General features: G+C 37.9%; 1 protein-coding gene across 1 annotated transcript; it reads left to right on the forward strand.

Annotated features, from left to right (window-relative positions):
- Positions 1-2,190: 2,190 nt before the first annotated feature.
- LOC134540248 (uncharacterized) lies at positions 2,191-9,757 on the forward strand. The gene is made up of 5 exons (XM_063382869.1): positions 2,191-2,287; positions 4,337-4,418; positions 4,934-5,050; positions 7,706-7,858; positions 9,246-9,757. The coding sequence occupies exons 2-5, from the start codon at positions 4,349-4,351 to the stop codon at positions 9,404-9,406; spliced, it is 501 nt and encodes a 166-aa protein (XP_063238939.1). The 5' UTR covers positions 2,191-2,287; positions 4,337-4,348; the 3' UTR covers positions 9,407-9,757.
- Positions 9,758-12,412: the final 2,655 nt, after the last annotated feature.

Below are 12,412 nucleotides of genomic sequence, written 5' to 3' on the forward strand. Positions count from 1 at the left end.
CAATTTGCGTATATTTATCACGCTGAGCATATTTTTAAAGAATTCTACGTTAATTTTCATGTCTGAGTTTCATATTTTAAATGTATTCATTTCTTCATAAAAATGTTGAAACAGCCTTCTAATGACTTTTTATGACTCCCAAAAACTCGAATTTGGGTCCGCCACTGTCGTTAGCAACAATATATATTTGTTATTATTTATTTTATTATATTCATTCGAACTTATATCGTGGGATTAATGTAAAAAATTTGCTAACAAAAATAGGTAAACTATTTTGTTGTAAAAATGAGGCAATACGGTACTTGAAAAATTCATTGATGTATAAAGTAGCCATTATAAATATGCTCAGAACTAAATTCGTTTTATTCGCAGTAGATCTGATAAATCTTACAAAAACTTACAAAAATTGGACTAACAACTTTGACCAATAAACCCACGATATATGTTCGTTTTATTGCTGATTTTGCAAACTTTTTTGTTTGTTTGTTTATGTCACAGAAAGCTTGGACATTCAGAAGTGAAATGGAGTGGCAGTTCCTTTGAAGGCCCGTCTCCAATAGCAATGTCCTAAACTGTGTCCGAAGGACACTCGTCGCTGATTGGTCCACGTGACCCTCTGACGTCATGCGTCAAGTGGGCGAAGATCCCGAACCTACCTGGTCCAAAGACATTTGTCAATTTGAACTTTTTGTCCTAACCTGTGTACTTCGGACACAGAAAAAGAACATAACACTCACGATATTGAATTTCCGGTTCCAGTTTGAAAACGTGGTGTTTGTTTTTGTTATTGAAGGAAATGGAAGGTGTTGTAAGTCAAGAAGAGTCACTTTGCCTTACTGAATAAATATATAATATTGAACTCCCACAACTTTCATAAGTTCAATATCAAACTACAAAGCATCAAAACAATAAACAAAAACATTTTGTTTGGCACATTTACTGCGCTCTGGTAGCAACTTTAGAAATCAATACATTCGGACATCGGACATCGCAATTGTGGACAGGGTAGTTTTCGGTGAGACAATGTGACGTCACTCACATTCGGATAAGGACACGGACCACGCACAGGTTCGGACTATTGTAGACGGGCTTTTTTTTTTTTTTCCTAGCCTAAGTTAATTCTAAGTGTGTAGGGGAGGGTCCAGGTTAGGGTAGGACCTAGGTGTGTCTCAGGCCGAAGCCTGCTCTGATGCGGGCCTTGCGTGCTGGAAGGGCCTTGCGTGTGATTGGTCACTCCCCCGCGGCGGAAGATCGCGCATTGGCAGGACACCTGGCCAGTTCCCCCCCCCCCCCCTTTTTTTATGCAGGCGGTGTGATTGGCGGATTTCAGTCCCGTGCACAGTTGGAGTTCGCTATGAACAGAACAGCTTCGCTTCTGAATACCTGAGTGTTTTATATACTTACAGATGATGTTATAGTGTTTGTATAAATAATCCAAATAATGTTTTGTATTTGGAATAGCAATTGGCAATTTGGATTTGTACGTTTTCGTCCTACTAGCAGGGTAAACTCGTGCATAGAAAAAATCGGTTGTCTGTAAAGTCGGTTTACGGACGATAGTTTAACGTGACGTCATAACAAAACATTGATGAAATGATTGCATACTTTTATGAATAAAATTGAATCATTTTTATTGAATCATCACAATTTTGTATGGATACAAAGAAGGAGTGAAATGAAATCTACAATTTAATTGATAAATTTACTTTTATTTGCACTCATTAATTCAAATATGTTTATTACTTTAACGAAGAGATTATTTTAACTATAACTTTTATACATGTTTGCTATTTAACTTCTTCCAATCTGTGTTATTCTGTTTAAGGATAGGACGGTGATTAGGAAAAGTAGGAAACGCATGGGAGTGTTTCAATTTTTAAAGTGCCTCGAAAAAAGTCAAATCGATGGTCGTTCCAATCGTGTGGAAGAGAGATAGAAGCGGCGCAAGCGTACAATGAGCGTAACGGGACACTTTTTCGTGCGTGCAGCCGGCGTTCATTTATTTATTAGACGTTGTCACGTTGTCACGTCAAAAAAAAAAGCGCTCTGTTATCGCGGACACACGCCGACCACGCGTCACGTCGCGCTCTGCAATTGGTTCGTCCTTGGCGGGACGCAATGCTCGGGCGTGACCTATCAGCAGCGCGCTTTGAGTCGTCCGAAAGGGAGAGGGGAAGAGAGGGAGGGAGTGTATGTACTGCGTGCTCGGATCCCCCCCGCCCGGCCAGACAGTCTTCTGTTTGCCGTCGGACCGGACCCCAACAGCGTCCGTTCCAGGGAACGTCAGGTGAGCTGCCGTCACTTCATCATCCGCTCCCGCGGAGGCATGTTTGTGAAATTATTCCATCCTCGACTTTTTTGTACTTAAAACCCTCCAGCGTGAAATACTTTTGCAGAGTTCGCCGAGTCTTTGAAACGCACGCAAATAACAAAAAAAAAAAAAAAAAAAAAAGGGGGGGGGGGGGGGAGGTTTGTCTGTAAAGTCGGTTTACGGACGATAATTTTTACGTGATAACGTGAGTGGAAGAGAGATGGATGCGTCACAAGCCGAACGCTTAGGCCGATCGTGTCTCTCTACGGGGTGCTACCCGTCGTTGCCATGCCCGAAATGCACCTCTGTAATTTGGAAGAGCGTGAAGCACACACGAACGTGGCAACACGTCGCTCTGAACGGTGCAAAACTGGGTGCGTTGTCCGAGACGGCCGGTAGCGCATTGTTGCTCGTGGAGCGAGTTTCATACACATGCCCGTTGTTGTGTTTGACGCGAAACAAATTTATCTGTGAACCATAGATAAAGGTTAGTGCTGTGAACTTCAGAAACTGTCAGGCTGACAAACTGTAGCATTAAAAAAAAATATGTTGTTGGGTACTGCCTGTTGCAGAACCCTCCGCATTGTCGCGCGACCTATGGGTGCCGGTTCTCTGAAACTGCTAGTGCCGATGGCCACCACAAGTCCTGCGTTCGGACACGAGGATATCATTTTAAACTTCAATCCCAATATCAGATATGATAGTTTCATCATGACACGCATAATGTTTGCGTTAATTTTCACTTCATTTTACAACAAAAATAAAAATCACAGGATGTCCACACAAATCTGTAGTTAAATTTGCATGAATTTTTTTCTGACAAATATATCTATTTTAAATGATTTGAATATTTTACCGTTTCATAAAAACATATAAAGAATACCCTGCCTTCATCATACCCAAGTAGGATGATTTCACAGTCTGGGCTATAGCACACTGCGAAGCATTATACTTCCCCCTCAAATTACTTTCGCCGGGGGGATTTCCATGACTTTTCAGGATATAAAGAAACTTCCCTGAATTTCTCTGACAAAATTCCAACTTCCCCGACTTTCCAGAATTTGGACAACTTGAATTACGTTTTTGTGACATCTACAATTGGGCCCAAGACAATAGCGGATCCTGAGTGAGGTTCAGGAGAGGGTAAAAATTAAATTTTCTAATACAATTGTAGTACATTTACAATTGAAATATTTAGTACATTTTATCTGTGGTTCAAAAAAAATCCTATCACCTATAGCACTGCAGTAAAAAATACTTCAGTAAGTTTTGTAAACCATGATAAGGAATATGGAGAAAACTGAAAAAAATTATTCGTATTTGTTTGTTACGGAAAATGTGGATAGTTGGGAAGGGGGGGGGGGGGGAAGCCACTATGGCCGCCCCACTGGATCCGCCATTGGCCAAAGCGCATATCCAGCTCAAAACAAAATGGAGAGGGACGGGGGTAAATTTGCTGCAGTTCAACATCTTTCATACAGCCCCTTGGTTTTTTAATTATTATTTTGCCACTTTGAAAGGGAAACAGCTGCTCCATGCCCAGAATTAGGTGGAGGGGGGGAGCAGAAAGGGGCTTGTGCTCCGGGCGCTAAATTGGCAGCGTTATCTTCAATATAGACATTTACTTTAATATTGCAAAGTTTAAAAAAAAAAAAAAAAAAATGAAATAGTTGAAGAGCAGATGAACTGAATTATCTGTACGTATTGAAAGATACACACACATATATAGTCAAATATTTAAAAACTGGTATTCACACATATTATCCATCTTGCAATGCATTAAAAATGAAACGACCGCAAATAAATCTATTTGGTATTTACCATCTAGGTTAAATCAAAAATATCTGGAAAAGTGGAACTCATTACGTGGTGGCGATATGAGGTGTTGTCGAAAAAAGGGTTTGGTTCAGCAGTTAAAATTTTATACGCTAAATCATCTCGAGTAATTGCCGTATTTCAAAATAATTTTACATTTAAATTAATTAGGAAGTGAAGTATATTAACATGTGTCTTTTTGTTGTGCAGAATCACCTGAAAATGATGGCGAAAACAGCAGCAGTCCGACTATGTTGCATACTGTCAATGTTGTGTGCTGTTGACACCGGTGGTAAGGCATTTTACGTAACACTCTAAAAACTTTACTAAAAAAAATAACTTAAGCTTCGCAAAATATTAACTGACATGACGTGCTTTAGCGTTTATTTAAAACATAGGAATATTAAGTAAACACCACACATGCTTTAAAATTTAATTGTTGGTTGTTTGCTTTAGATAAAAGTAACATTAATGACACCTGATGATTTATTATTGTCATTATTGATGTATCAAAAACATTTAACAGCTCTAATCTGCACTCGTCTCGCTGTATGAGAAGCTTGAAGCATTTAAGAGCATACTAGTGTTACTAATATTATTATTTTCTAGTTTCATCTCTGAAGTGTAAATAGGCATAGGGAATGCTTTCTAGCGTTCCTTGCGTGCGATCAGAGATGTTGGGTATTTGGTAACATAAACTCAATACGCCAAAGAAAGTGACAACTTAATTTTTTGACCTAAAAAAAACTGGTAGCGCATTTGCATGAAGATACGGAACACGTAATCTTGTAACTGTTTTTGTTCCAGTCATGTCTTTCACGAACTGTGACGGCTTGATCTGCCCTGAGGGCTCATCCTGCCAAGTGTCAACCACCTCGGTGAACGGCCATCAACAGACCGTGAAGACTTGCACAGACTCAGAAGGCAAGTTTTCCTTCTTTCACGTCATCAGCTTAGCAGAGTGATTTACTTTTTTTTTTTTGTATGAAGTGTCCACAGTTTCTTGAACTGAAGTGTCGTAGAATGTAGGTGCCCCCAAACGAATGATGCATGCAACGAATAGAGCGCGATTTCAGATGTCTTTGAAAATTTTCTTTTTCAACTACTTATGACTAAAATGTCAAAATATCTAGACTATATTATTAAATTCACATTTTTAAATTGTGTATTACATTAACACTCAGTTAACTCCATTTGCATATAAATGCAGCATTTTCAAGATTTAAAATAAACATAAGTCAGAGGTGCTCCCCCCCCCCCAAAAAATTTTTTTTTATGCCATTTTCTCAATGATTAACTCAATTATTTTATAATATTATACTTTTTTAGTATTATATTTTATCACATTTTGCATTAGTAATTAAAACAGATTTTTTAATAATAATTTAGGTCATATCAGGTAATATTTCCATCCTGAACCGACAGATGCCAAACTGCTTTTGTTGAGGCAAGTGCGGGGTGGCCAATTTGATTTACAAGATCCCTTTCAATTATCAAAGCACCAGAAACGTATTTTCACATTAGAAGCTATAATTATGTAAATAATATATACATTTTTCTCATCTTTTAACCACCTTCCCCCCCTAAAATTTTAATGACGCAGTCTGCGTCATTACCCCCCCTTGTGGGCACCCCTGCATAAGTTGAAAATATTTTCATAGGATTTTTAATTTTTTAAAAACATAACAAATCTGGACCTTTGATCAATTAGTGTTTTTTTTTTCTGTATTTATATTTAATCCTTTATACTAAGACATAATTGGGGAGTGAGCAAGTTTTGTAGCAAAAAATAATGCTGACTAAAACATTTTTAAAGGCCACAGGCTTAAGAACACTGGTTTAGCTTTTTTTTTAGTTTTATACCAGTGGGTTTAAATAGAAAATGGTTTAAAAAAAACTTTACTTTAAATTATAAAGAACACCCGAACACACTGCATTATTCCCTTATCCAGAGTGACAACCCATCAGGGCCGCAACTAGGGGGGGGCAAGCGGGGCATACGCCCCGGGCGCAAAGCTGTGGGGGTGCCGAAATCGCCGGCTTGCATTGTAATTCCTACTACAACTGGTAACTAGTAAAATGTTTTTGCATGAAAGTTACAGTAGCACAGAAACTGTTACATGTAGGTATGGAAAATGCTTAAATAGCACCAAATTTCCGTGGGAGGGCCCCCGGACCCCCCGCTTTATTGGTGTGGTATGTGCAAAAAAAGGAGGGGGGGCGCATGAATCCATTCATGCCCCGGGTGCCAGAGTCTCTAGTTGCAGCCCTGCAACCCATAACCCCTCATAATGCTAATGTTAGAAGGAAAACTATTTGTCCACTCAAGTGTGGACGATTTATATTTCAATGATACATAGAGTTTATCAAAACTTGAATATGTGGGTTAAGGTGTACCTTCATTCTAATGGACATCATACTTCATGGCTACGAAATAAAAGAAAATTATTTTAAGTATTATTAAATAATTATACGTTAATATAATTATAGCATAATATTATTTCCATTAAAAAAAACCAAAAAATAGTTACGATACAACGAAAAAAAATTAAAGGTGTATCTTAGAAATTGACAAAGTGTCACTGAAAAAGGTTAACTGTTTTCTGATTATAGGGTTTACACCACACAGTTATGCACACAGGACTTAAGGCGACACGACCTCGCATGATCATGGGCTGTGGAAACGACTCAGTGCTCATGATCAAACCCACGACCCCAGTCGCACGAGCACGACACGTTAGCGATTGCTGCCGCCGAGAACTCAAAATTACATTGGATCACCAATCACCACGCAAGCACTGGGCCGACTGGAAGGGGGGGGGGGGGGGGGGGTGTTGATCGCTTGGTCACGAGTGTGACTGAACAAACAGCAAATGAATGAGTTAGGGCTTAAGGTGCCCCCGCCCAGTCGTGGGTGCATCTGTGTTGGCGAGGCGAGATGATTAAGTACGATGCTTGCTGGTGCTTCTGGTACCGCCTCAACGCAAGGATCTGAACTGGTTTTTTTTTTTTTTTTTTTCCTGCACGGGGCAACTATGAGATTTGAGTGGTAACCATAACATCACATGAAAAATAAATGAAAAAAAAAAAAAAAAAAAGGCATAAAGCAAGTCCCTTTAGTGCTTTGAAATTATCTGTACCATGTGTTTCATAGCCTAAAAATTAATCTGTTAACATTCTGTTACTCTGTTACTCTTCTAAAAAATACAGTTTAAAAACAAAATACAGGAACAGAACTACTCATCTTCCCTCGTTGATTTTTTAAATGTTTTTTCGCAAACAGACACAACTCGGATATCTAGAGCAATTTTTAAATTGCGTGGATTCTTCTGAAGCTCTGCACATTTTCTGCTCTGTACGTTTTCCCCGAAGGCGGTGCAACCCCCCAACACAAGGGTCGTCAGAGACTTCTAGAGGTGTCAGGATGATGGAGCATTTGAGCATTGACGGAAGGAATGGATCTTGGGATGGCGGGGGATAGGTGATTAACTAAAAACCCTGGGTGTCCTCGGCGAGAAACAGAAGAAAGGTGTCCGACGAGGGATGCTGAAGGTGTGGGGGTTTTTCCCTGTTTTGCAGGGAACGTGAAGGCACGCTCTATCACCAGCGATCACTCCAGCCGGAGAAACTCCATCCAGAGCAGCAGCTTCGTGACGAGCGGCGGCGGACGCGGCTGCACCCAGCAGACCAGCACCGTGAACGGCAAGACCACCACCACCTACAGCTGCAGCGGTGAGTGTCACGATACCTGCCACCAGGGCCGGCGCGTCCATACAGGCGAACCAGGCGACCGCCCAGGGCGCCAAGTAGCTGGGGGCGGCGCAGCACGACACATAACAGCTGATGTAATATGTTTAACGATTATTGAAACTAGATGAAAATGGATTTTTGTAACAGTTTGGAATACTTATATTGATATAAGTAATTATTTAAAGTCCACTGTGACCTGTTTATGATTTGTAATAAGTAAAAAAAAAACACAAGCCTGCTTACATTTGATTGTTGACAAAATATTAGGCTTACGTTATGTATTTTTAGGCAAGGACAATTTTTTTTTTGTGGTGTCCAACCGGGGGGGGGGGGGGGGGAATTAAGGTTTTTCGCCTAGGGCGCCAATTTACCTTGCACCGGCCCTGCCTACCACCCACGCACCCGGCTGGTGGCTTCTCCCAATGAATTCACGCACACAAGCACAACAAATTTCTTGATAGTAGGTACATCTTCAAAATAACCTAATTCTTAAACCTACTACTATAATTAGATTTATATTTGTACCAAAATTATGAATTCTGCAGCTTATTATAGGTAACAAATGCCCGTCATCCCATCTGTGATGTTCAACATGTTAAAAGGTTCACTTCACACTTTACGTACATTTTTGATGAGCAATCACTGTAAATACCCATTATTGTAGATTGTTCAAATATGTGTGTGTGTGCCAGAACACTTAAAATTCGGTGTTACCGTATGTACCCGAATCTAAGACGACATTTTTTTACCGTAATTTATAATTCAAAGAAAGGGGTCGCCTTAGATTCAGATACACTGATTTTTTAGGTAAACATAATTATCTTGGGTCAATGTTTTCGGGTTGTGCAGTAATTACTGGCTTCACATGTTACGACCGATGTTTTTTGAAGGTTCTATAGCACAAGAAGGCGCCCATCTTATCGACTAGTTTCTTCTTCAGCATAATGAAACTCCCAACAGTTACAGTACCAGCCATATAGGTATTTATTTCTGTTTGTACATAAACTGTTAGGCCTAACAGTATTTCAAAAGTGGTGGTTGAAATCCTTTGTAACATTCATATTTTCAATTTTATATCTAATTTGTTGGCATGTGTTTAATACAATAAAAAATTTTTTTTCCTGAAAACATGAGGCTGTAGTTTGGGGTTCGTCTTAGATTCGGGTATATACGGTATATGGTATATTGACATGCTTTGCGGTGTTATTTCGGTTTTATCGCAATTCACCATATAATCTTGTTCCTACGTATTACTTACTATATATTTAAAGAAAAAAGTAATAGCTTCAGCACAGAAAAGTAAACTTTTTCAGAATCCCGGAGGGGTTAAAACTGCCTTGCAACCAACCTAAAATGCTATTCTTTCCAGATCCGGAAGACATTCAGAAGGTGAAGCAGGTGGGAGAAGAGATGCAAAGGAGGATGACAGAAGTTCAGCAGCGGATGGCGGGAATGATGACGGAAATGAACCAAGGAATACAGAACCGTGTGATGGAGAACATGCAGATAATGAGGCAGAACCTAGGGTAGTATGTTTAATGGTTTCCCGTTTAATGAGAGAATAGCTCTCATTAAGAATATTTATTTGTGATGATATACATTAACAGGGGAAAATTCAGAAGAGCTAACAAATTAATTGTTGGGAAATCTACAACTGATATATAATATTACAAGGACAGTGAATAAAAACATCAGTTCTTGAAGATAAATTATAATGACAAGGTGAATTATGCTTGAGTTAAAAATGTCTGGATATTTGCATATTCATAAAAATAACATATCTACTGGATGGATCAACTTTGTTTATAAAATGCAAAATATAACTTTAAATGTTATCACTGTGTATTACTTTGTTTGACAATAAAAAAAGGGGTAAAATTATTAAGTAAATTAACTACTTCATTTACAATAGATGTCACTGCTTGGTACCTGTACCTAACTATGTAATGATAATTTATTTTTATTAATGGCTGAACATACATAATGGTTCATAAATACCATATTTTAATCTTTTCATAAGAAAATGGAGAATTTGCTTTTAAATTTTATAAATTATAACAATATAATTTATTTTACAGGTCATGACACAAATCACTGGCTGGAAAAATTAGTACTAAGGGCATATGTGTTGGGAGGGGGGCACAGGGAAGGGTAGCTACCCCCTTTATGAAGTAAAAAAAGTACATGCTGTAGTTAGAAAATTGGTAACCAATCCTAACAAACTATTGAAAAGAGGTTGAATCCCAAAAGACGCCATTTTGAGCTGGATACGCCCTTGGATACAGAACCAACCTCGTGGAATTAAAAATTGACGAGGTTTTGCCAGAAAGAGCTGAATTCTCTCAGTGTATAAAATTTGAGTTATATGCAATATTTGTCTTAGATGACAGGTTTTCTTAAGTTACAGTATGTACTTACATCACAGCTGCATGGAAACAGCACACCAGTGGTACTTAAGCTGCTATTGCAGGGACGATTAGTATGGAATATTTTTATTTAAAATGCATCAACTAGTTTAAGCCTGTTTTGTACCCTTGTATACAAAACTTACAATCTCCACATGTTGGTGATCCGTACGAGTCCATGATTTACTTTCATATTGGTCCCTTTTTTTTCTTTCCCAACTGCAGAATTCCAAGGCCAGGTAGTTCAGTTCAAAAACTGCTGGCCGACAAGTTACAAGCACTACACTTGTCCCTAATCTAGACCCCCCCTCCCCCCTTACTCACTATCTCTTGCTCCGCACAGCTGTCACATCGCAGCTACCTTGTTGAGTGACCAATGGGGGTACTGACCTCACCAATGCAAACCAACTGGCTAAAGTTAACAACATCGCAAAATAAAAAATTTCAAGTACCGTTCTAGAATGTTGGAGAGCAGAAAATAGACTATCAAGAGCGTAAGTCACTGTCAGGTCAAGAGTACAGTGAAATGTGTGAATAGTTTAGCTTAGATTTAATGTGAAGTATAGCAAGATGGGTGAAACAAGAGATATGTACAAATATTAGTGATTAAAAAGACACAGACTATAACAATAAAGACCTGGAAATTTCAGGTTCAATAAACTTGCTTCTAAGCTATCGCAGACCAATTAACTTAACATGCCACCAAATTTAATAAAAATTAACTACATATGTAATATGTAATAGCTCTGCACACAAGTGATTATTATTTTTCATCCGAAGCAATGACCAAAGCTGTCATGATGAAAATACAAAACAAGAGAAACAAAAGAAATTTTATTAATCTACTAACTATAACAAAAAAGCTACCACATTATATATTCTGTAATTTCTTTACAGTAATAAATAGCTATCCCTATCAGTCACATAGGTAATGCTTATTTTACAAAAATTTATGTTTTTAGACATAAAATAATTGCATCAAACAATATAACACACATCACCACCTTAACATGCAAATATTTATACAGATAAATATTTTTAGATCCATTATCAACTTCTAGAAACTGAATTATACAACAGTTGAAAAAATGAAAATATGAAAAGGAATATGAAAATCTGATTATCAGAATCAAATTAATATTGATTCAATTGTAAAACAATAAAATTGACTCACAATTTATTTTAACAGTAAAAGTATCATACAATTTTTTTATTATTACAATACTATAAAAGTGTCTTAAGAATATTTGCTGCATAATAAGTTTCAAAAAAATTAGCAATGGACCTATACATACATACATACAATTTTTTTCCATTTTAATAAAAATTTTCCTGTTAAAACGTCTAAATTTATAATTACACCAATCCCTCACTTAGCACGACTAATACGTTCCTAAAAATGTTTGGGTTATTTTAAAACGCATATTCTTAAGCATTAGTCTCCACGAATAGCGAGGCTAATTTACTTAATGTGTTCCAAAATATGTAGGTAAATATTCTTCACGTAATATAAAAAACAATTAACAAACAATGATAAATACGTCACAACATTTATCTTTATTAGCCTACCATCAAATCCTTTGTAGGACAAATACAACACCACGTAACGGAAGATAGGTGGTTATGTACTTAAAAATTAAAGTGTTTATTTGCGTATCACCACTTGGTTCACATCAATCCTGTAAGGTTCGTGATTCTTTTTTCATTACACCATTCATTTAACAACCTTTTCCATGTGGATCATCTATTTATTTCTGTTCTGGTATCTAATGTCAAATATATTCCTGCTAGTACAACCAACAGCATCAAATTTAGATAAATGTTTGATAGAGTCCTTATTTACGATATACATATATGATTAGGCACACAGTTAACTTGCTTAAAACTAAAGTGCAACCAACGTAACTGTGGCCTTCATGACATTCTGGACGCAGTAATAACTTCTAGTTTTGTCTCAAGTAGTTGAACACGATGCATTACGCTCTCACTTGGAAGCCACGATTCCAATATCATCACAGCCAGGTCTGTGGCCGGGTGACGGTACGGCCCGGTGGCATAAGGGCAGACGTAAAAACATTTGGTTCTTTACAACCAATATCCGCCACTGAACTTGCCACAGCTGATGTTTGTA

This window comes from Bacillus rossius, chromosome 16 (genome assembly GCF_032445375.1).
Source record: "Bacillus rossius redtenbacheri isolate Brsri chromosome 16, Brsri_v3, whole genome shotgun sequence".
NCBI classification, from domain to species: domain Eukaryota; kingdom Metazoa; phylum Arthropoda; class Insecta; order Phasmatodea; family Bacillidae; genus Bacillus; species Bacillus rossius.